The sequence below is a fragment of the Pleurodeles waltl genome, chromosome 7 (assembly GCF_031143425.1).
Source record: "Pleurodeles waltl isolate 20211129_DDA chromosome 7, aPleWal1.hap1.20221129, whole genome shotgun sequence".
Taxonomy (NCBI): domain Eukaryota; kingdom Metazoa; phylum Chordata; class Amphibia; order Caudata; family Salamandridae; genus Pleurodeles; species Pleurodeles waltl.
The window spans coordinates 863,936,754-863,962,471 of record NC_090446.1 but is presented as its reverse complement, the minus strand read 5'-3'; the positions used below and the strand labels follow the sequence as shown (position 1 = coordinate 863,962,471).

General features: G+C 45.0%; 1 protein-coding gene across 1 annotated transcript in view; it reads right to left on the bottom strand.

The window, feature by feature from the left end:
* Positions 1-25,718, bottom strand: part of IK (IK cytokine) — a 115,765-nt gene that overhangs the window by 17,210 nt on the left and 72,837 nt on the right. Inside the window, exons 7-13 of the mRNA XM_069199388.1 lie at positions 24,988-25,058; positions 24,852-24,898; positions 24,458-24,621; positions 13,358-13,466; positions 7,531-7,570; positions 6,292-6,583; positions 2,612-2,630 (exon numbers count right to left, since the gene is read on the bottom strand). Coding sequence (XP_069055489.1) covers positions 2,612-2,630; positions 6,292-6,583; positions 7,531-7,570; positions 13,358-13,466; positions 24,458-24,621; positions 24,852-24,898; positions 24,988-25,058 — 742 coding nt within the window. The remainder of the gene's footprint in view (positions 1-2,611; positions 2,631-6,291; positions 6,584-7,530; positions 7,571-13,357; positions 13,467-24,457; positions 24,622-24,851; positions 24,899-24,987; positions 25,059-25,718) is intronic.

The window sequence follows — 25,718 nt, the reverse complement described above, 5'->3', positions numbered from 1 at the left end:
AGCACTAGATATTTTCCCATAGAACTGTGTAATTGTTCCCTGATGGACAGTACCTTTGGCACCAGTGTAAGTCCCTAGTAAATGGTACCTCTGGCACTTAGGGCACAGGAACCAAAGAGGGTTCCTAAGGGCTTCAGCATGTATTGTGCGACCCTTAGGGAAGGCTCATTTAGCACATGCCGACTGCCACTGCAGTCTGCATTTCTTGGTGAAGCTAAAAGTGAAAACACAACATGGCACACAGGCTGTGTGCCCTGTACCATTACACTGCGGCAATATATGTAAGTCACCCCTACAGCAGGCCTTACAGTCCTAAGACAGGGCGCATTATATTACATGTGAGGTCATATGTGCAAGAGCAGATATGCCCCTGCCATGTGTTTGTGGATTCGTAAACATAATGAGTGAGCAGGAAAGCCATTTTAAGTACTTGTGCTGGACACTGGTCAATAGGAGTTCTGCAGCTACATGATGGTTTCACCGAAAATAAGGATGTTTGGTATCAAACATCTCGTATTAATAAACCCTCACTGATGCCTGTGATGGATTTGTTAATACATACACCTAGAGGACATCTCAGAGGTGCCCACTGAAAAACCTATCAACTACCTGTGTGGGGACTGACTAGTTTTAGCCAGCTTGCCACCAACATATGAGATTATGCCCCCCTAGGGTGACAGCCTTTGCTCTAGGGCAGTCAGAAACAAAGCCTGCTCTGGGAGAGGTGTTTACGCACACCACCCAACAGGATGACCTGTGACTCTGCACTTCACGACAGCAGATTTCAAAGAAGCCCACCACCGCTCTTGGTATGCAGGTCTGGCTTCACTCAAAGGAGAGATGACGACTCCCACCCCCCACCCCCACTCGCCCCAGGGCCCATTTGGCACTGGGACAGATGGGAACTTTAGTATTCAGAGAGGTATGCCCACCGCTCAGGTCAGTCCCAACCCTAAGGTGAGCTGCCTGATGTGGACATCACATTTAGTAATCTGTTATACTGGTGCTGGCAGATTTAGGAACTATGGGACAGGGATATGCCCACTTCCCTTAGGAAGTGGTCATAGAGGGGGGGTGTAGCAACCCTGTGGGTAAGTAGTTTATTGGCTATTACCCTACACTCCCCTAAATTTATTTTTTAGAGGAGCCCCTGGCACCAGAAAACCTGATTCCTGCTGACCTGACTCAAAAGGCAAGAACTGAGGATCTGTGATGGACTGTGCACCAACCCTGCCAGCCTGCCTGTGGACTTCGACAAATGCGAGAAAGACACCTCATCCTCCAGCTGCTGAAACTTCCAAAGTAACTCCTGTGGAGTAGCAGAGTTGCTCTCCTTCATCCTTGAGGCACCCAAGAACTGCTGAACAGGACTCTGGACTGCCAAAACCGCGGCGGGACAGCACCACTGCACCCGAGCCTCCCAGCCCGTGTTGAAGTTGGCCAATGGTGCCAATCTGGTACCCAGCCTCTCCAGAGACAAAGTCCATTGTGGGTTTCCCCACTGCGACCTCCACTCAAACGCCAGCAGATTCACCTCAACCATGTTTGCCTATGGTGACGGCAACCCGATACTACACCTTTGCATCCGGCCACCCCAGTGCCACCCTTTGTGGTCTGTTAGTGTGGTCCTGACCCGTGCCCAATACTTACCTTAAATCCAGGAGATTGGACCCGTAAGTCGCTATACTATGCCAGAATGCAGTACTTGTTTTTCTCTCCATAGGATAACATTGCAGCTTCAAAATATTTCACTAAGTGTCGACTTTTCAGATCTGTAAAGATTTCTCTTGCAAAACATACTTACCTGATAGAGTTGATTCTGGTGCCTAAACACACACACACACACACACACACACATATATATAAAGATACTTGTTATTTTTGTAAATATTGGTGTGGATCATCTCGAGTTGTGTGTGTCTCATTTATTGTGTGTGTATCTTTGCGGATGTCTTACACTCCCCTCTGATACGACTAAGGCTGCTCGACCACACTACCCCCTAAAAGAGCACCTTGGGATTGCTAGAGCAAGACCCTGTCTACTGGTAAGGGAATCCCTGAACTCTTTGCACGATATATCTCATTTTGATATCATACAAAAAGCCAGCATTCTACTCGGAGAAAATGTGGTCTCCAAGGCATGAATACTGGCCTAGCTAAAAGGCACCGCTCTCCTGAGCTCAACCCCACCGTCACCCCCACACATGGATGAATAATGGCCTACCAAAAAAGATGTGACCAAAAAAAGGAAAGGTGTGACCTGGAAAGAGGCTGGTATGCTCAAGCAAAGAAGTGTGCTAAAGCAAAAAGGAGGCACAATCTAGCTAGGAGATTATGTGATCAAGCCAGTGGTGGCATCGTTTTACAGGGACAAGTCAATGTGGCGCAAATTTCACCAGTCAGAACATGTGGCTCAACCGTGAACTAAAGTCGGCTCTTCTAACCAAGTGGTGTGCTGTAGAAGAGTTAGAGTGGCCTGGCGGGAAGGCAGAAAGACTTCTCAGAGCTGGTGAATGAAAATGGATCCTACTGTATTGACAAATTGCACAAAAAAACTATTGATTTTACAAATGACCAATTTGCTAAAACAGTAACAAATACACAAACTCACCTTTTTCGATTTCAATGGGCTGAAAGAGAAAAAAGAAAACCAAGAAAGTTTAAGATTTAGTAAGAAATACCAACACCAGACTTTCCAAGCTTTGCAAAATTCTAGGCATTTGTAAATGTTCAATGTCTTTATGTATTACAAAGTTTTCCCGCAAACTTTTAGTTAAACAAATTTATAAAGCTCTATTCCAAAATGTAGACCACAAACTCCCTGGAAATAGCATGTTATTTAAGACCTGAAACACACCATCAGCACCAGGCAGTTTTTTCTTGGTACTAAAATATGGTCGCAGACAGTAGTCCGAGGTAGGGGTAGGCGGTGAACTCCGCTCTGCTCACAGAGTTTTTCCTGCGACGCTTAGAGTGCAGAGTTCTGAAAAGCTACGCACAGCCGAGGTTTTTTCCTAGTTCGCGCTAACCAACGTTAAGTTGCCGAGCCTGAGCGAGGAAACTCTTACTCCAGACAACTTCCCAGCAAGATTTCTCAACCCAGGTGGTCATTGATGGTCGCTACCGCTGACGTTGAGAAAGCTTCCATTTGCATTGAGAAAGCTGTTGCTCAAGTAGAAAATCTACTTGAGCAGCAGAAAAGAAGCAGCACCCTCTTGCACTACACTTGGTGCTGTTCGCCATAATTGTCAAGCGCGGAACATCTGGTGCTAAAAATCAGCACAAATGGTGTGACCCAACGCACTCCGCAGCCTGCGGAACTCTGCGTAGCGTGGCAGAGTTTTTTGGTCATTTTGCATAGTTTCGCACAGCAGAACGCCACCCAGGCCTAGTCAGAGGTAGACATTATGATAGGTATGTGAAAACAACATCATCTTTAGTGTTTTCTGAAATGCTGGTGTGGCACAGTAAATTCTAAAGTTGAGGGGCAAAGAGTTCCATAACGAAATAAGCTGTCAGTGAGAGCATACAGCAACCCAATGGAGTCAAACGTTTTCTGGAAAAGCATAAAAGAAAAGGACTAACAGAGAACAGCAATCTTATTGGGCAGTTCCTGATCAGGGGATTGGGGATACATCTAAAAAACCTCAATAGAAAGGGGTTAAAGAAATCAAAGTGAGGCCCACTGAATAAAATGAGCCAATGAACTAAACAGCAGAACAAAGGCAGTCACGTCAAGGGTGCATCCAGTAGCCTGGTTCAGTAAGGTGAGAGATAGCTGTGAGACACCAAGACAGAAAGATGCCTTACAATGTAAAGAAAGGGCATGTTGATAAGCAACACAGGAGTGACACCACTGAGTAGATACAGTATAAGCTGAGGTGCCTTTCTAGGCAGCACCCTAGCATGATTCATTAGATTAAAACGGAGCGCATGCTGCAGGAGACTACTGAATGGAGAATGGTGCAGTACGGCTCACAGGCCAGAACATAGGCATTCCTGAGATTGGTTCCATAAGTTAAATGGAGGGAAAACTAAGGGGTGCTCTAGGGTGAAGAGGTACCCAACAAACGAAGGCTACACTCTGATAGATTCACTAGGGATAATGGTCTGGCCTGGCAAAAGGACAGCATTCTGTGTTAAATCCCTGGCAGTAGCATACCTCAGAAGGTTAAATACAAGGCAGATCATATGGGGTTCCAGCCTGGATCAATATTGAGAACAGGCCACTGTACATGCAGTCAGAACAATTGTCCAGTAAGGAAGAAGGCCAGCAAGGAATTCCACCTAGGTATATGACTAGATAGGATAACCTGAAAGCAGACATTGTGGCATTCCAAGTGACAGACTAGTTTGGCTAGGATCACGGTTCTGCAAAGTCGGTTCTGGAGAGCCGGGTCCATGCCAGATTTTTAGCATATCCACATTTAGAAACAAGATGTTTTAGAAATCTACATTTTGTAAAATGTGGATATGCTAAAAATCTGGCATGGACCCGGCTCTCCAGGACCGACTTTGCAGAAGCCTGGGCTAGGCTAAGACAACAGATATAGGGTCAGGTAGAAACCCAAATGACCACAAGAATTTGCAAGTCAACAACTGACAATATATACTCTCTAGCATAAGCAGTTTGCCATTAATGAATAAATGACCACACTGAGGTAGAATAACTTTGTAAAACTGATCGGATGTTAATCTCCATCTCAGAAATGAAGTTGTTTGATGAAGTAGTAATGGTAATAATATTACGGCATGTAATCAAGGACTAAGATGTTGCTGTAAGCACCAGGTCTTTGCAGACCCCGTGTCTGCCAAAGAACTGCTATGTTTTGATTTAAAGGCAACATATGTTCTATATTTGTTCACATCCAGACAATGCAGTTTGGAGGAAAAATCTTGACACTACACTACATGCACAGAATGAGAACAGATAAGGATGCACACGAGACAAAATTGGAGAATAGGAGTCCAGAAATTAATGCATCTCATCTCTCTGTAAGATGCAGTCAGCGTCCAGAGACATTGGATGTCTCCAACTGCACAGGCCTGAGTGTATATCTTGTCCACAATACGTCAGTGCTACAATCTGCAAGTGACTAATTTAAAAAAAGTTACTGTTGGCACAAGACAGAGCCCCAATTACATCAGCTCCTACCACTGGGAGAATTAAGGTAACAGTCCTGGTTCTGGTACTGGGGGAATCTGGGAAAATTCCTGGTTCTGGTGCATCAAGCCATCTTGAGAGCATTGAACTCAACAAGCATATAATCTGGCACCACCAATATTCAACATAACACAACTGATTTTCTTATGCTGTGCTCAAGGACTGCTACAAGAAGCATTAAAAAGGTTTGCAGACACTAAGAGCAATCACAAAATTACTTTTAGCTGTTGGGATTCACAAATATTTGTATTGTATTGCACCATTTATAAAGTACTTATTGCCCCTATCTGGGGTGCTGAAGCACTTGCCTACATTGGTAGCATGCTACACCATGTACGTTGTGTGGTTAGAAATATGATGTCTTTGTTTTAATCCTTCGTGGTAATAGCATCCCATCCCATATTGGACTGTCAGTAAGAGATGTAAAGAAGAGGTCAAAGTATATAGCTTGTTGAGAACTACAGTAACGGACTAACAAAGTCCTCTGTTGGCCAGAAGCATGTGGCAGATCTCATCAGTTACGTCATGCCTTTTCAGTCCGTAATGGGTAGTTTATTGCTACAGACTGGGCGACAGACATCACCTGTAGTAGTTTTGTCTTAAGGGAGTGTGACGGAACAAAGCATTTCAAGGAAGTAATTATGCAGTCTACAATCAATTGCCTAGACACATAGTTGTGGTATTTGTACTAGTGTGGGCTAGCAGGGTTATTTACTGTTACAGTCCACTATGAGATTGTAGGCACTTTAATTGAGAAATGGAAAAGAAGGCTACACCAATGTGAAAGGACAGCAGCATGGAATGGGATGGAGGCGGGTGTCACAAACAACAGCCAGAGATCAGCTTATCTTTTATCAACTAAAATACAGGGACGGAGCCCAAAGCCACGATGAAGGACACCATGCTCACCTGTCGAAAACTGAGACAGCTTCACAATCTGGATGCCACGGACCAAAATGCCCCCCCCTGCTAAATGTACCTCCATGCTTAAAAAATACATACAAGAATATCCATTAGTTGCTACAAACTGCCTGCCCTGCAACCCACTCCCCATGTGTTAAGTAGAGCAGACCATTGCACTTTACTGAATTAACAGTTTAGTCATGGCCCAAAACTTAACAAATTACCTCATCTTCATCAGCCTTGGGCTTCTCAAAGTAACTATGTCTTTGGTTTTCCTCCACTTCTTCTTCTTCTTCTTCTTCCTCTTCCTCTTCTTCCTCTTTTATCTTTTCCCTCTCTCTCTCACGGTCACGCTCTCTGTCCCTCTCCTGCTCTCGCTCCCTATCACGGTCACGCTCTTTCTCACGTTCCCTTTCACGTTCCCGCTCTCTCTCCCGTTCCCTGTACTTCTCACGCTCCCGTTCACGCGAGGCTTTTCCAGCCGTTGGCACGTAATCCCCAATATCTTCAAAAATGCTAAAAAGAGAACACAGGGGAAAAAAACACAAAGGAAAATTATTAAATATTCTTCAAATATAACTCACACATGACAGACCAGCAGTATCTTCTGTAACTTGGAGCATAGACTACAAATGTAAACTCACTAGATAGCCCTTCAATTCTGCAGAAAAAGAAAGGTGTCCTGAAAGTGTTTTTGCAGTCGTAAATATGCAAAATCTACTGCACAATTCAATAATCTCAGTCTTTGATATAAAGTGGTCGACACTCAATATTAAGATAACGTTTTTAACTAAAATATATTCATCCTGTGAAACGCCCAATGACAATTTGAGGAGCGTTCCAAAACATGCTGATACACCTACTTTTTTCCAGGTGTTGTTGCGAATGCACCAGCCTGAAGGTTATAAATAAAGCTCCCAGTTTTCAGTTTTTACTGATTTTTACAGATAAATACAGACAGAAAACAATGTGTTTCCTGTCTGTTTGTATTTTTAGAAGTGGAAACATTTGAAAAATTGTGCTTCTTATGGGTGACTCTCCATGCTGTCTTTCGTGAATTCCAGGACAACAGATGAGCAGATAGGAGGGAAAGGTAAGAATACACATGTTGAGATTTCTCTGAATACATACATATGTTATCATATATGTGTATTGTAATGGTGATAATTACCAGTGGGAGTAATGTTTCACTATATTTGGCTACTTAAATTTGCTAAAACGCGACCTGTAGCAAAGTTTGGTTGCATGTTTTTCAGTTAAAAAGCTGTGGAAATATTCCAGTTTATGACTCCATTTATTCTTGAAACATAAAATAAATCTGAATAAATACCAGTAAGATGGCCAAAAAATAAATATGGATAAGTACAGATGGAAATGTTGAAAAAATAAATACCATAAAACCAGGAGCCCTAGTTCTAAACCCACTAAATAGCAACTTAACTGAAATGGCATTAATTCCTTACCTCAGATCTGCTTCTGGAGCTTTCTTCTCATCCAGTTTTCCTGCAGTGGCAGAAAGCACAAAATGTACTTGTCAGATATCAAAGTCAATACCTGATCATAATCCAGCCTCAGTGAAAAAAGATCAGAACACAATTTAAGATAAAGCATTGCAATAAACTCCAAAGCAGGATTTCTCATCCACCAAACATGCACTTTATTTGTACTTATGTGTTCAATTGAATAACTATTTATATGAGGTACTTGCCACAAGGTCGAGTAAAATTAAAACAACAAGGAATTGTCAGAGGGATAACACCTAAATTCTGAGGGCCTTTCTCATTCACAATATCATGAGATGTTTCTCATGGGCAAAAGGTTCCTCAAAGTGTGCCAATAACGAAAAGGCCCAACCTCCTGTTCTCTATTTTCTTATTTTCATAAGAGCGTGGAATCGAAGACTATGTCCACATAGAGACTGTAGGTTTTTAAAGATAGAAATAGAAAACACTAACAAAAAACTGGATGAAGTTGATGCAAGATGCCTTTAACCTAATATGCTACTCCACCCTGGAAGCAAGTGTAGGTGGTGCTGAGACCCAGCACCCTATTTCTGGACACCGTTGGTTAATAACTGAAGATAAAACATAGTTCAGAAGTCTGATATGGAAAAATACAATAAAATACATATACATTTTGAGAAATTTGCTCACGCTGGATTAAAACAATAAGTAATACAAAGCTCTTTTAATGGAAAACGAAATGAAGCCAGACTATAATTAATGTGTGCATGTCAAAATATATATACATACATATAAATATATACACACACACAAATATATTTACACATCCACACACACATTTATAAAAAATAAAATAAAAATTACAGTAACTTTATAATTAGCTAAACATGCCAGTGACAATGTAAAGTTTTAAACTTAAAAAAAAAAACAACTCTGAAATTTATCAGAAACAGTGCTTAATTTGTGCTTGTTGTTTCCGGTGCTGAGCACCCGCACTTATTTTTGAGGGCTGGGGCTTATTCTTTTGCCTCAAGCATTTGCTGTGAGCAAAAGACACATATGGGAAAGACGGAGGAAGGGAAAAATTAAAAAGCGTCACAAAGGGAGAAAGTAGAAAGCTGCAAGAGTGAGCTGAAGGGGCAGCGAGTGGCTTTATATGGATTGAAGAGGCCCGAGAGGGCTTCAGGATTATGTCGCCTCAGTATTCCTTATTCACACATTTAATTGCAGCAGCCTTTTGTTTAAGAGGAGGGTTTTGGGCACTGGCACCTTTTTATGTACAAATTAAGCACAGATCAGATATAGTTATCTCAAGCAACATAACCCATGTCTTTGTAACTATAAACCCTCCCCATCATGCACAGTGTTGTCATCAATGATGTCAGTTGAGATGTCATCAGTAATGCTATCAATAATATCACTGAACATGTCATGCGTGTTGTAATATGTGACTTCATAAGCAGGACATGGCGAAGGTCCGAGTCATAGTTACTTTAGGGCACAAGTTATAGTTGCTTGAGTTAGTTATGACTGGTTGGTGAACTTCAGTGGTTTTTCTAAGCTCAAAACATTACGTCGTCACTGAAATTTTTGCCTAAATATAACATTACTCTAATCTATGTTTTTTTCCAGTGAATTTCTTTTTTAATGTAAAGTAAGATATAATTAGAACTCCTAACTATAATGTCACTTTAACCTTTGTTTTTTTTCAGTGAATTATTTTTTTCTTCTTTTTTTAATGTAAGTTAATATTTTATTCCATACATAAAGCCAACCCCATGCAGCGCTTTTGGCCATGCATGGCGTAGGGATGGGCACAGGGCCTGGCCTACGGCTAGTCCCTTGTTCTTCTAGCGTGCGCAAGAATGCTGCTGGTCTCACAGATCCTGGCCACACGCAGGCGGACTTACTGAATTTGTCAAAGAGTTACAATGCCAAAATATTAAAGTGGACTGCTTGGCTTCTTCAAGGTGAGACTGTATCAAAATTTATAAACCAGATGTATCATTTTGTTAAAAAAAAACTAAAAAAACGCCAATATGTTTAATCAAATATATATTTTAATAATTCAGACAATGCAATGCTTAAGGATAGTGCTTATTGTAATAATGTTTAAGTTTTAATCAAAAGAAAAAAAAAATCAACATGATTGACCCTTTCTTTCTTTTCTTGTTGGTGCCCTCACAACATCTAAGGGCATCACCAAGCTTAAAACAAAAAGTATACAGCCCTTGCAGGGCATTATGGGGAGCAGTCAATAAAAAAAACGAGTGGCTCCTGCCGCCCATTTATTATTGATTTTGTTTCTTTGTGAATGTCCCAGTGCCCACCCAGGACATCTACAAATGTAATTTTAGTTCGTGGCCGTAGGGTTAGGCCCAGCAAGCACACATCATATGTGCCACCCGGGACACCAACAGCTCTATTTTTAGGTGGGGGCTACGGTGTGGGGTGGATCCCATCCCAGCATGTATTTATGTATGTATGTACATATGTGTGTCTGTGTGTGTATCTATAAACAAATGCTACAGGCACTTTATAGTTAGGAAACAGAATTAAAAAACCTTCGAAATTCACTGAAAAAAAACAAAGGCCAACCCCCTAAAAGCATCCAACCTTGTACGGTGCACAAACTTCACCTATGCGCAGAGGAGATTGCCCGCAAGACCTGGCACGCAGACAGACCCTGTGGCTAACACCTCCTATCCTAAAACCACGATGTGCACAGCACTTTGGCTGTGCACGACGGGAGTTGGCGCCGGCATCTCTGGGTGTGAGAATAGGTGTGAGAGGATAAATCCGGGGGTGAGAGTGGTTGTCAGATTGTCTGTCCGGGTGTGAGAGTGCATACATCAGTGTTTTACTGGGTGTGTTAGTGTATTGCGTGGGTCTGTGAGTCGGTGCATTAGGGTGTGAGTGGGTGTGTGAGTGGGTGCGTGAGTTTCTGAGTGGGTGCATGAGTTTCTGGGTGGGACTGCAAGTGGGTTTGCAAGTGTCTGAGTGGGTGTGTTAGTGGGAAAATTAATTGAAAGAGACTGCAAAAGAAAGGGAGAGAGAGAGAGTTTTTTAGTCTTTGATGTCTGATAGAGTTATTTGGTTCCGAATTAAAATTAAAAATGTAATAAAAAAAAATATAATCTTTTTTTAATAGACAAAAATTGAAATCAGTCCAGCTGGACTCAAAACCCTAAAGCTCAGCTTAGCTTTGGTGTTTTTTTTTTAAGCTCCTTATGGGCTATCTGGGACCTCCTTCCTCATTTATTTATTTATTTATTTTTTAACTAAAATGCCCTTTATGGGCTACCTGGGACCGCGAGGGACATCTTAAGGACTCCACTGCGGTCCCTCATTTTTTAAATTCTTTTTATAAAAATTCCCTCTTTACGGGCTACCTGACACTGCAGGGGAAGCCTTAAGGCTTCCCTCGCAGTGCCATTGCTTCAACAGGTACGGAGTTGCTTTGACAGCAGCTCCCTGCTTGCTGAAGCATTTCATATCTCTCCTCAGGAGACAGAGATGAAAGCTCTGTTGTTGGACAGCGGGACCTGCTTTAAAGTGGGGGGCGGGGGAATAAAATTAGCTTAATGCCCCGGGGCAGCGGGGGTTCATAAGACGCTCCAATACCGCCTATTACATTAGAGCCCTGGGGAGGTGGGGGTCCCTGGGGAGAGAGGGGGTGGATGATGGGGTGGGGCGGGAATGTCTCCTCACATACAAAAAACATAATGGGGAGTGGCGGTCTCGGGACTTGGCCCACCCAGGGACATTAAATGAACAAGGTGAGGGAGACCGTGTTTTGTTTTCTTAAATTTTATGAGCAGATTCGCGGATCCACCACGTCTCCACTCGTAATATAAAAAAACAATGCTTTTTAGCTCGGGCTATCCCTTTGGGACCCCACCACCACAGGCTTCAGCCGAGTCCCAAGATGGCTGACAACACTTCAACAGCTTCTGTTCTTGAAGTGTTATCTGCCAATCAGATCTCAGCACAAGATCATTAGGGACCACAAATCTTATGTTCCTAGATATACAAATTTGTTTCCCACTTAATTTCTCAAAAACTACTGCAAGGAATTACAACAAAACTAAAAAACACTCTTTCTGGACCAGGACCTACCTTTCTGCCAAATTTTGTGTAATTCCGCATAGTAGTTTTTGCGCTATCGCTGTTCAAAGTCTCTATTGAAAATTGAATGGGAATTGGGACCTCCTTTTTTTTTTATCTTCCCCCCTCCACCCTGAAGGATCACCCCGAAACTTTCCAGGCAGCAGCTGACGGGACTATCAAATGTTTTTGTGAAGATTTGTGAAGATTCATCAAGCGGCACCAAAGATATAGGGAAAGTAAAAAAAAAATGCTTTTGATATAGAAACTAGGTTGTAACTATAACTACGTAGTGGCCACTGCCACTAGGTAATATATATTTTTTCTTTTTCTCTTCTTTTTTTTTTTCCAGGACAGGGAAGTCCCATAATCCTGGCTGCAGCACGTTTTGGTTTCTTGTTGCGGCCAGCCAATCCAAACTCTTGCTCCCACAGGACTCTCACTCCTGCAAGAACACTCCATTTATCGACACTTAGTTTGCAGGACTCTTGCGAGAGTCCCATGCACTCAATCACCAAGATACACAAATATTTTTAAACCATAACTTCTTAAAAACTACTGCTTGGATTAACACCAAAACACAAAAAGCAAGCTTTCCAGACCAAGATCTAGCTTCCTGCCAAATCTGTTGTAATTCCATTCAGCAGTTTTCGCGACATCGTGTTACAAGAAAAGTCTTTGGGAAACGTGTGAGGAATTCATATTTTGGCCTCTGACCCCACCCCACCCCCTTGAATCGCCCCCCGCATAACGGATTACCCCGAAAGCTTCCATGAAGAAACTAGGCAAAGAAGAGCACTTTTATGGAGTTCCTATGGAAAAGCAGACGTAACTAGAACAACTCAGTGGCAAATGACAATGGGATAGATATATTTGCCATCTTGCTGGGTCTTTTAGCTCAAGAAGTCATTCCTGCTCAACAAATGTGCCCCTTAATTTACAAGCTCTTTCAAAAAGAGAGTGTTCTGGTTTGGAAATGTTTACGGCTGTGCCAAAATGTCTCTGCTGCAAAGAACATTGCTCTCAATTTTACATCACCTGTCTTATGGGGCAAAGCAACTACACATAAAAACATGGCAGGAGATAAAGGTAGTAACAGTTTGGTTGCTACTGAACAATACTAACAGAAATAATGTGTCAAACAAACTGTTACTACGTCTCCAGTGGTATCACCAGCACTTTGCCACAAGAATGAACTTTACTATTTTTACTGACTCTTCTGACGAAGATATTGAATAACCAGATCCTGTGCCGCTAGCAGCACTTCTCATCCCAATATGCATATGTGCGCCTTCTTCCCCTCAAACTACCAAAACACAGTATAAATGGACACCAGAATGGATTTTGTTTTGTGTACTTTCACAGAATCTCACCATTTTACTACTGCTGTAAAAGCAACTTCATTTGATGCTGCCCGCTAAAAAGATGTTTTTGATTAGTTTTTCTGGCAAAAATCTTTATATCATCTTGTATTTCACCTCTGATGTTTGTATATGTTATTCCACAGGTATCCAACCTGCACAGGTTGTTGGGACTGCATAGCTTTAAGCTTACCTTGTTCTTTTTTTGCTGGGTCTAATTTTAGTTAATTGTTCATTTCTTACTTCATTAATTTGCTGTCCAGGAGTTTCCTTGCATATTTTACTCAGCACTGAACACGCATGGAAAAATCACAGAAATCAATGCTCAGTGCAAAGAACCACCCAGTACACCCATTCACCTTTATCTTTTTTTTTCATCTTCTTGTTTCTTGTCCCCTGTCGCAGGTAGGAGAGGATCTGCGTTAGTTTGCTGATGACGATGTCATTGGTTGTAAGGGTTGTCTGAGCCTAGAAAATTAAGAAATGCAAAGGATACAACATTAAAAATGCCCTTTGAATAATAGAGTCAACTGAGGGACTCTTGACATAATGGCTGTAAGGAAATGCCTCCTTGGCATGGTTGCCCCCTGACTTTTTGCCTTTGCTGATGCTATGTTTACAATTTAAAGTGTGCTGAGGCCTGCTAACCAAGCCCCAGCACCAGTGTTCTTTCCCTAACCTGTACTTTTGTATCCACAATTGGCAGACCCTGGCATCCAGATAAGTCCCTTGTAACTGGTACTCCTAGTACCAAGGGCCCTGATGCCAAGGAAGGTCTCTAAGGGCTGCAGCATGTCTTATGCCACCCTGGAGACCTCTCACTCAGCACAGACACACTGCTTGCCAGCTTGTGTGTGCTAGTGAGGACAAAACGAGTAAGTCGACATGGCACTCCCCTCAGGGTGCCATGCCAGCCTCTCACTGCCTATGCAGTATAGGTAAGCCACCCCTCTAGCAGGCCTTACAGCCCTAAGGCAGGGTGCACTATACCATAGGTGAGGGTACCAGTGCATGAGCATGGTACCCCTACAGTGTCTAAACAAAACCTTAGACATTGTAAGTGCAGGGTAGCCATAAGAGTATATGGTCTGGGAGTCTGTCAAACACGAACTCCACAGCACCATAATGGCTACACTGAAAACTGGGAAGTTTGGTATCAAACTTCTCAGCACAATAAATGCACACTGATGCCAGTGTACATTTTATTGTAAAATACACCACAGAGGGCACCTTAGAGGTGCCCCCTGAAACTTAACCGACTATCTGTGTAGGCTGACTAGTTTTAGCAGCCTGCCACAAACCGAGACATGTTGCTGGCCCCATGGGGAGAGTGCCTTGTCACTCTGAGGCCAGTAACAAAGCCTGCACTGGGTGGAGATGCTAACACCTCCCCCAGGCAGGAATTGTCACACCTGGCGGTGAGCCTCAAAGGCTCACCTCCTTTGTGCCAACCCAGCAGGACACTCCAGCTAGTGGAGTTGCCCGCCCCCTCCGGCCAGGCCCCACTTTTGGCGGCAAGGCCGGAGAAAATAATGAGAAAAACAAGGAGGAGTCACTGGCCAGTCAGGACAGCCCCTAAGGTGTCCTGAGCTGAGGTGACTCTAACTTTTAGAAATCCTCCATCTTGCAGATGGAGGATTCCCCCAATAGGGTTAGGATTGTGACCCCCTCCCCTTGGGAGGAGGCACAAAGAGGGTGTACCCACCCTCAGGGCTAGTAGCCATTGGCTACTAACCCCCCAGACCTAAACACGCCCTTAAATTTAGTATTTAAGGGCTACCCTGAACCCTAGAAAATTAGATTCCTGCAACTACAAGAAGAAGGACTGCCTAGCTGAAAACCCCTGCAGAGGAAGACCAGAAGACGACAACTGCCTTGGCTCCAGAAACTCACCGGCCTGTCTCCTGCCTTCCAAAGATCCTGCTCCAGCGACGCCTTCCAAAGGGACCAGCGACCTCGACATCCTCTGAGGACTGCCCCTGCTTCGAAAAGACAAGAAACTCCCGAGGACAGCGGACCTGCTCCAAGAAAAGCTGCAACTTTGTTTCCAGCAGCTTTAAAGAACCCTGCAAGCTCCCCGCAAGAAGCGTGAGACTTGCAACACTGCACCCGGCGACCCCGACTCGGCTGGTGGCGATCCAACACCTCAGGAGGGACCCCAGGACTACTCTGATACTGTGAGTACCAAAACCTGTCCCCCCTGAGCCCCCACAGCGCCGCCTGCAGAGGGAATCCCGAGGCTTCCCCTGACCGCGACTCTTTGAACCTAAAGTCCCGACGCCTGGGAGAGACCCTGCACCCGCAGCCCCCAGGACCCGAAGGACCGGACTTTCACTGGAGGAGTGACCCCCAGGAGTCCCTCTCCCTCGCCCAAGTGGAGGTTTCCCCGAGGAATCCCCCCTTGCCTGCCTGCAGCGCTGAAGAGATCCCGAGATCTCTCATAGACTAACATTGCAAACCCGACGCCTGTTCCTACACTGCACCCGGCCGCCCCCGCGCTGCTGAGGGTGAAATTTCTGTGTGGACTTGTGTCCCCCCCGGTGCCCTACAAAACCCCCCTGGTCTGCCCTCCGAAGACGCGGGTACTTACCTGCAAGCAGACCGGAACCGGGGCACCCCCTTCTCTCCATTCTAGCCTATGTGTTTTGGGCACCACTTTGAACTCTGCACCTGACCGGCCCTGAGCTGCTGGTGTGGTGACTTTGGGGTTGCTCTGAACCCCCAACGGTGGGCTACCTTGGACCAAGAACTAAGCCCTGTAAGTGTCTTACTTACCTGGTTAACCTAACAAATACTTACCTCCCCTAGGAACTGTGAAAATTGCACTAAGTGTCCACTTTTAAAACAGCTATTTGTGAATAACTTGAAAAGTATACATGCAATTTTGATGATTTGAAGTTCCTAAAGTACTTACCTGCAATACCTTTCGAATGAGATATTACATGTAGAATTTGAACCTGTGGTTCTTAAAATAAACTAAGAAAAGATATTTTTCTATATAAAAACCTATTGGCTGGATTTGTCTCTGAGTGTGTGTACCTCATTTATTGTCTATGTGTATGTACAACAAATGCTTAACACTACTCCTTGGATAAGCCTACTGCTCGACCACACTACCACAAAATAGAGCATTAGTATTATCTATTTTTACCACTATTTTACCTCTAAGGGGAACCCTTGGACTCTGTGCATGCTATTCCTTACTTTGAAATAGCACATACAGAGCCAACTTCCTACATTGGTGGATCAGCGGTGGGGTACAAGACTTTGCATTTGCTGGACTACTCAGCCAATACCTGATCACACGACAAATTCCAAAATTGTCATTAGAAATTGATTTTTGCAATTTGAAAAGTTTTCTAAATTCTTAAAAGACCTGCTAGGGCCTTGTGTTAGATCCTGTTTAGCATTTCTTTTAGAGTTTAAAAGTTTGTAAAAGTTTGAATTAGATTCTAGAACCAGTTGTAGATTCTTAAAAAGTATTCCAACTTTTAGAAGCAAAATGTCTAGCACAGATGTGACTGTGGTGGAACTCGACACCACACCTTACCTCCATCTTAAGATGAGGGAGCTAAGGTCACTCTGTAAAATAAAGAAAATAACAATGGGCCCCAAACCTACCAAAATACAGCTCCAGGAGCTTTTGGCAGAGTTTGAAAAGGCCAACCCCTCTGAGGGTGGCAACTCAGAGGAAGAGGATAGTGACTTGGAGGAAAATTCCCCCCTACCAGTCCTATCTAGGGAGAACAGGGTCCCTCAAACCCTGACTCCTAAAATAATAGTCAGAGATGCTGGTTCCCTCACAGGAGAGACCAACACCTCTGAAATCACTGAGGATAGCCCCAGTGAAGAGGACATCCAGTTAGCCAGGATGGCCAAAAGATTGGCTTTGGAAAGACAGATCCTAGCCATAGAGAGGGAAAGACAAGAGATGGGCCTAGGACCCATCAATGGTGGCAGCAACATAAATAGGGTCAGAGATTCTCCTGACATGTTGAAAATCCCCAAAGGGATTGTAACTAAATATGAAGATGGTGATGACATCACCAAATGGTTCACAGCTTTTGAGAGGGCTTGTGTAACCAGAAAAGTGAACAGATCTCACTGGGGTGCTCTCCTTTGGGAAATGTTCACAGGAAAGTGTAGGGATAGACTCCTCACACTCTCTGGACAAGATGCAGAATCTTATGACCTCATGAAGGGTACCCTGGTTGAGGGCTTTGGATTCTCCACTGAGGAGTACAGGATTAGGTTCAGGGGGGCTCAAAAATCCTCGAGCCAGACCTGGGTTGACTTTGTTGACTACTCAGTGAAAACACTAGATGGTTGGATTCAAGGCAGTGGTGTAAGTAATTATGATGGGCTGTACAATTTATTTGTGAAAGAACACCTGTTAAGTAATTGTTTCAATGATAAACTGCATCAGCATCTGGTAGACCTAGGACCAATTTCTCCCCAAGAATTGGGAAAGAAGGCGGACCATTGGGTCAAGACAAGGGTGTCCAAGACTTCAACAGGGGGTGACCAAAAGAAAGGGGTCACAAAGACTCCCCAGGGGAAGGGTGATGAGACAACCAAAACTAAAAATAGTAAAGAGTCTTCTACAGGCCCCCAAAAACCTGCACAGGAGGGTGGGCCCAGAGCCTCTTCACAAAACAATGGGTACAAGGGTAAAAACTTTGATCCCAAAAAGGCCTGGTGTCATAGCTGTAAGCAGCATGGACACCAAACTGGAGACAAGGCCTGTCCCAAGAAAGGTTCCACTCCAAACTCCCATCCAGGTAACACTGGTATGGCTAGTCTCCAAGTGGGATCAACAGTGTGCCCAGAGCAAATCAGGGTCCACACTGAAGCTACTCTAGTTTCTGAGGGTGGGGTGGATTTAGCCACACTAGCTGTCTGGCCGCCTAACATGCAAAAATACAGACAGCAACTCTTAATTAATGGGACTAGAATAGAGGGCCTGAGGGATACAGGTGCCAGTGTCACCATGGTGACAGAGAAACTGGTTTCCCCTGGCCAATACCTGACTGGAAAAACTTACACAGTCACCAACGCTGACAATCAGAGAAAAGTACATCCCATGGCAATGGTTACTTTAGAATGGGGAGGGGTCAATGGCCTGAAACAGGTGGTGGTCTCCTCAAATATCCCAGTGGACTGTCTGCTTGGAAATGACCTGGAGTCCTCAGCATGGGCTGAGGTAGAACTAAAAACCCATGCAGCAATGCTGGGTATCCCTGAACTGGTATGTGTGAAAACAAGAGCACAATGCAAGGCGCAGGGTGAAAAAGTAGAGCTGGAGTCTGGAAAAATGGCCCAGCCTACCAAGAGAACAGGAAAGTCAGTTGGGAAACCAACTGCAACCCAGCAAAAGAAAGGGAACCTCTCTTCTCAGGAAGAAGTTCTGCCCTCTGAGGGAACTGAGCCTTTGGAGCTTGAACCTTATCAGGTTGAGCTCTTAGGCCCAGGGGGACCCTCAAGGGAGGAGCTGTGTAAGGGACAAGAAACCTGTCCCTCTCTTGAAGGCCTTAGGCAGCAAGCTGCTGAAGAGTCCAAAGGCAAGAAAAATGGAACGCATAGGGTCTATTGGGAAGATGGACTCCTGTACACTGAGGCCAGAGACCCCAAACCTGGTGCCACTAGGAGAGTGGTAGTGCCTCAGCTGTTCAGAGAGTTCATCCTAACATTGGCCCATGACATTCCCCTTGCTGGACATTTGGGACAAACCAAGACATGGGAGAGGTTAGTCAACCACTTCTACTGGCCCAATATGTCCAACATGGTTAAGGAGTTTTGCCTCTCCTGCCCCACCTGTCAAGCCAGTGGTAAGACAGGTGGGCATCCAAAGGCCCCCCTCATTCCACTTCCAGTGGTGGGGGTTCCCTTTGAAAGAGTGGGTGTGGACATAGTTGGTCCACTAGAACCTCCCACAGCCTCAGGAAATATGTATATCCTGGTAGTAGTGGATCATGCTACCAGGTATCCTGAAGCTATTCCCCTTAGGTCGACTACTGCCCCTGCAGTAGCCAAGGCCCTCATTGGTATCTTTACCAGAGTGGGTTTCCCTAAGGAGGTGGTGTCTGACAGAGGTACCAACTTCATGTCAGCATACCTAAAGCACATGTGGAATGAGTGTGGAGTGACTTATAAATTCACTACACCATACCATCCACAAACTAATGGCTTGGTTGAGAGATTCAACAAGACATTAAAAGGCATGATCATGGGGCTCCCAGAAAAACTCAAAAGGAGATGGGATGTCCTCCTGCCATGTCTGCTTTTCGCTTACAGAGAGGTGCCACAGAAGGGAGTAGGATTCTCACCCTTTGAACTTCTGTTTGGTCATCCTGTAAGGGGACCACTTGCCCTTGTTAAAGAAGGCTGGGAGAGACCTCTCCATGAGCCTAAACAGGACATAGTGGACTATGTACTTGGCCTTCGCTCTAGAATGGCAGAGTACATGGAAAAGGCAACCAAAAACCTTGAGGCCAGCCAACAGCTCCAGAAGTTTTGGTATGACCAAAAGGCTGCACTGGTTGAGTTCCAACCAGGACAGAAAGTCTGGGTTCTGGAGCCTGTGGCTCCCAGGGCACTCCAGGACAAATGGAGTGGCCCTTACCCAGTGCTAGAAAGGAAGAGTCAGGTCACCTACCTGGTGGACCTGGGCACAAGCAGGAGCCCCAAGAGGGTGATCCATGTGAACCGCCTTAAGCTCTTCCATGACAGGGCTGATGTGAATCTGTTGATGGTAACAGATGAGGATCAGGAGGCAGAGAGTGAACCTCTCCCTGATCTTCTGTCATCAGACCCAAAAGATGGCACAGTAGATGGAGTGATCTACTCAGACACCCTCTCTGGCCAACAGCAAGCTGATTGTAGGAGAGTCCTACAACAGTTTCCTGAACTCTTCTCCTTAACCCCTGGTCAGACACACCTGTGTACCCATGATGTGGACACAGGAGACAGCATGCCTGTCAAAAACAAAATCTTTAGACAGTCTGACCATGTTAAGGAAAGCATCAAGGTGGAAGTCCACAAGATGCTGGAATTGGGAGTAATTGAGCGCTCTGACAGCCCCTGGGCTAGCCCAGTGGTCTTAGTCCCCAAACCTCACACCAAAGATGGAAAGAAAGAGATGAGGTTTTGTGTGGACTACAGAGGGCTCAATTCTGTCACCAAGACAGATGCTCATCCAATTCCAAGAGCTGATGAGCTCGTAGATAAATTAGGTGCTGCCAAATTCTTAAGTACCTTTGACTTGACAGCAGGGTACTGGCAAATAAAAATGGCACCTGGAGCAAAAGAGAAAACAGCATTCTCCACACCTGATGGGCATTATCAGTTTACTGTTATGCCCTTTGGTTTAAAGAATGCCCCTGCCACCTTCCAAAGGTTGGTGAATCAAGTCCTTGCTGGCTTGGAGTCCTTTAGCACAGCTTATCTTGATGATATTGCTGTCTTTAGCTCCACCTGGCAGGATCACCTGGTCCACCTGAAGAAGGTTTTGAAGGCTCTGCAATCTGCAGGCCTCTCTATCAAGGCATCCAAATGCCAGATAGGGCAGGGAACTGTGGTTTACTTGGGACACCTTGTAGGTGGAGGCCAAGTTCAGCCACTCCAACCCAAGATCCAGACTATTCTGGACTGGGTAGCTCCAAAAACCCAGACTCAAGTCAGGGCATTCCTTGGCTTGACTGGGTATTACAGGAGGTTTGTGAAGGGATATGGATCCATTGTGACAGCCCTCACTGAACTCACCTCCAAGAAAATGCCCAAGAAAGTGAACTGGACTGTGGAATGCCAACAGGCCTTTGACACCCTGAAACAAGCAATGTGCTCAGCACCAGTTCTAAAAGCTCCAGATTATTCTAAGCAGTTCATTGTGCAGACTGATGCCTCTGAACATGGGATAGGGGCAGTTTTGTCCCAAACAAATGATGATGGCCTTGACCAGCCTGTTGCTTTCATTAGCAGGAGGTTACTCCCCAGGGAGCAGCGTTGGAGTGCCATTGAGAGGGAGGCCTTTGCTGTGGTTTGGTCCCTGAAGAAGCTGAGACCATACCTCTTTGGGACTCACTTCCTAGTTCAAACTGACCACAGACCTCTCAAATGGCTGATGCAAATGAAAGGTGAAAATCCTAAACTGTTGAGGTGGTCCATCTCCCTACAGGGAATGGACTTTATAGTGGAACACAGACCTGGGACTGCCCATGCCAATGCAGATGGCCTTTCCAGGTTCTTCCACTTAGAAAATGAAGACTCTCTTGGGAAAGGTTAGTCTCATCCTCTTTCGTTTGGGGGGGGGGTTGTGTAAGGAAATGCCTCCTTGGCATGGTTGCCCCCTGACTTTTTGCCTTTGCTGATGCTATGTTTACAATTGAAAGTGTGCTGAGGCCTGCTAACCAAGCCCCAGCACCAGTGTTCTTTCCCTAACCTGTACTTTTGTATCCACAATTGGCAGACCCTGGCATCCAGATAAGTCCCTTGTAACTGGTACTCCTAGTACCAAGGGCCCTGATGCCAAGGAAGGTCTCTAAGGGCTGCAGCATGTCTTATGCCACCCTGGAGACCTCTCACTCAGCACAGACACACTGCTTGCCAGCTTGTGTGTGCTAGTGAGGACAAAACGAGTAAGTCGACATGGCACTCCCCTCAGGGTGCCATGCCAGCCTCTCACTGCCTATGCAGTATAGGTAAGCCACCCCTCTAGCAGGCCTTACAGCCCTAAGGCAGGGTGCACTATACCATAGGTGAGGGTACCAGTGCATGAGCATGGTACCCCTACAGTGTCTAAACAAAACCTTAGACATTGTAAGTGCAGGGTAGCCATAAGAGTATATGGTCTGGGAGTCTGTCAAACACTAACTCCACAGCACCATAATGGCTACACTGAAAACTGGGAAGTTTGGTATCAAACTTCTCAGCACAATAAATGCACACTGATGCCAGTGTACATTTTATTGTAAAATACACCACAGAGGGCACCTTAGAGGTGCCCCCTGAAACTTAACCGACTATCTGTGTAGGCTGACTAGTTTTAGCAGCCTGCCACAAACCGAGACATGTTGCTGGCCCCATGGGGAGAGTGCCTTTGTCACTCTGAGGCCAGTAACAAAGCCTGCACTGGGTGGAGATGCTAACACCTCCCCCAGGCAGGAATTGTCACACCTGGCGGTGAGCCTCAAAGGCTCACCTCCTTTGTGCCAACCCAGCAGGACACTCCAGCTAGTGGAGTTGCCCGCCCCCTCCGGCCAGGCCCCACTTTTGGCGGCAAGGCCGGAGAAAATAATGAGAAAAACAAGGAGGAGTCACTGGCCAGTCAGGACAGCCCCTAAGGTGTCCTGAGCTGAGGTGACTCTAACTTTTAGAAATCCTCCATCTTGCAGATGGAGGATTCCCCCAATAGGGTTAGGATAGTGACCCCCTCCCCTTGGGAGGAGGCACAAAGAGGGTGTACCCACCCTCAGGGCTAGTAGCCATTGGCTACTAACCCCCCAGACCTAAACACGCCCTTAAATTTAGTATTTAAGGGCTACCCTGAACCCTAGAAAATTAGATTCCTGCAACTACAAGAAGAAGGACTGCCTAGCTGAAAACCCCTGCAGAGGAAGACCAGAAGACGACAACTGCCTTGGCTCCAGAAACTCACCGGCCTGTCTCCTGCCTTCCAAAGATCCTGCTCCAGCGACGCCTTCCAAAGGGACCAGCGACCTCGACATCCTCGGAGGACTGCCCCTGCTTCGAAAAGACAAGAAACTCCCGAGGACAGCGGACCTGCTCCAAGAAAAGCTGCAACTTTGTTTCCAGCAGCTTTAAAGAACCCTGCAAGCTCCCCGCAAGAAGCGTGAGACTTGCAACACTGCACCCGGCGACCCCGACTCGGCTGGTGGCGATCCAACACCTCAGGAGGGACCCCAGGACTACTCTGATACTGTGAGTACCAAAACCTGTCCCCCCTGAGCCCCCACAGCGCCGCCTGCAGAGGGAATCCCGAGGCTTCCCCTGACCGCGACTCTTTGAACCTAAAGTCCCGACACCTGGGAGAGACCCTGCACCCGCAGCCCCCAGGACCCGAAGGACCGGACTTTCACTGGAGGAGTGACCCCCAGGAGTCCCTCTCCCTCGCCCAAGTGGAGGTTTCCCCGAGGAATCCCCCCCTTGCCTGCCTGCAGCGCTGAAGAGATCCCGAGATCTCTCATAGATTAACATTGCAAACCCGACGCCTGTTCCTACACTGCACCCGGCCGCCCCCGCGCTGCTGAGGGTGAAATTTCTGTGTGGACTTGTGTCCCCCCCGGTGCCCTACAAAACCCCCCTGGTCTGCCCTCCGAAGACGCGGGTACTTACCTGCAAGCAGACCGGAACCGGGGCACCCCCTTCTCTCCATTCTAGCCTATGTGTTTTGGGCACCACTTTGAACTCTGCACCTGACCGGCCCTGAGCTGCTGGTGTGGTGACTTTGGGGTTGCTCTGAACCCCCAACGGTGGGCTACCTTGGACCAAGAACTAAGCCCTGTAAGTGTCTTACTTACCTGGTTAACCTAACAAATACTTACCTCCCCTAGGAACTGTGAAAATTGCACTAAGTGTCCACTTTTAAAACAGCTATTTGTGAATAACTTGAAAAGTATACATGCAATTTTGATGATTTGAAGTTCCTAAAGTACTTACCTGCAATACCTTTCGAATGAGATATTACATGTAGAATTTGAACCTGTGGTTCTTAAAATAAACTAAGAAAAGATATTTTTCTATATAAAAACCTATTGGCTGGATTTGTCTCTGAGTGTGTGTACCTCATTTATTGTCTATGTGTATGTACAACAAATGTTTAACACTACTCCTTGGATAAGCCTACTGCTCGACCACACTACCACAAAATAGAGCATTCGTATTATCTATTTTTACCACTATTTTACCTCTAAGGGGAACCCTTGGACTCTGTGCATGCTATTCCTTACTTTGAAATAGCACATACAGAGCCAACTTCCTACAATGGCAAACAAGTTTCCATCCCACCTGTCACTAATTAAGTGATGTACAAACAAAGGGCGTTTCCAAATTTATGAAAAGAGTACTTTATGTGAAGAAGTGTAGCACATTTCCTCTTTACGTAAAAACTTTATATTTCAACAATCTTTCAAATGTTTGGCATGTACCAGTAAGGCATTGCTAAAAATTGTGCACTAAATATTATCTACTCATTAGAGCTTTTTAAAGTGCTACATGTCTCCTTCTGGTTATTGCAGAGCATTGCTAACACTACAGGAAAAGAGGGAGGCGTAGCAGGCAGAAAATAAGGAGTGATGCATTAATGAGAATCTGAAAGACCTCATTACAGAGATGCCATTTTAATTGTAAGTACTGTGTTTTTGATGGTAATTGTATTAAAATTGACAAGACCAAAGATACCACATTTCTCCAGAAAACTGTTCAATACAGTTGTGTAATATTACCTCCATGGTAGGACAGTCTGCCTTGCTCCGGATAAGGGTGGTGGGAATGTCAGTGTCTGCATACTCATCATCCAGGTCCACCACATATGCCATCCTTCCCGGCAGGTAGAGCTCGCTCCTCTCATATGCCTTCCCCTTAAACAGGATACGATAGATGTTACGGCCTACAAGTTGACAGAAAGCAAAATTGAGATCTGGACCACAGCGGTGCTTTTCTATAAGACAGGCCTCTGGGGCCCAAAAATGTCACAATAAACATCTTTAAGAGATCAGATGCTCTTAAATAAGAGATTTAGGGATTTAGCAAATGTGCAATTTAGTCCACAAATTTAAACCTTCTCAGTGACAGTCATTAAGTTCTAAGTATCAAATCAAGTCACCATGCTGAACTTACCCAAGCGGGTCTTAAATTCAATTTTATTCTCTGGATCCTCATCTTTTCTGGAATAAAACATGAAAATAAGTATTGACATCTAAACAGTAAATCTGTATTGTAACGGCCAGGCACATTCTGACTTTCAGATACTTACTTTGCCTCCTTTTGCGGTTTTTCAATCAGGTCATCTTCTTCTTTCTCTTTGCTGCTAATCTCAGCACGTACCTGAAAAAGGAGAAATGAGAAGTTAGTCAAGTGGGAATTCAGTGAGCATTGCACACTTAAATACTTCTGATCAATATTCCAACCAATGCTTTGGCTATATCAATAGTCCGCCACTCTGATGGCGTGGAAAATAGACAAACCTTGTGCAAAAATATTTGTGAACAAAACAAGCCTGATGAGATCAAGGAAAAGCGTCTCATTGGAGGAGACTGACAGGAGAGACTTTGTCCACATTACAAGCTTGGGGGGGAGGGAGGGGGGGGGAAGGGTTGGTGAAGGGGGATTTGTCAGATGTTATCACTCTGTAGGAGCAGAATATAAATTATGCCTGTTCTCTCTGGAAGGAGACAATGGTCCTCGTTTCATTTCAGGGGCACAATTCTCTCCAACTGACATTGACATTGACAAAAACTCAGCTTTTGGTGAGTCTTGAGCAAAATTGGCTAAGGACTCCGATGGCAATGGGACAGTATTGTAAAGGTCCATAGAAATTCTCTCTATTTAGAATGAAGAAGTGAGTTATGTGCATTTTCTGGATGACAGAACCATTTGAAAGCAACTAATCTACACGGAGTGGGGAAGGGGGTTTAGTGGTGAAAAAAAGTTGCATAGTAATGTGCGTCAAATGATAAAATTACAGACAATTAAAATGTTTCACTG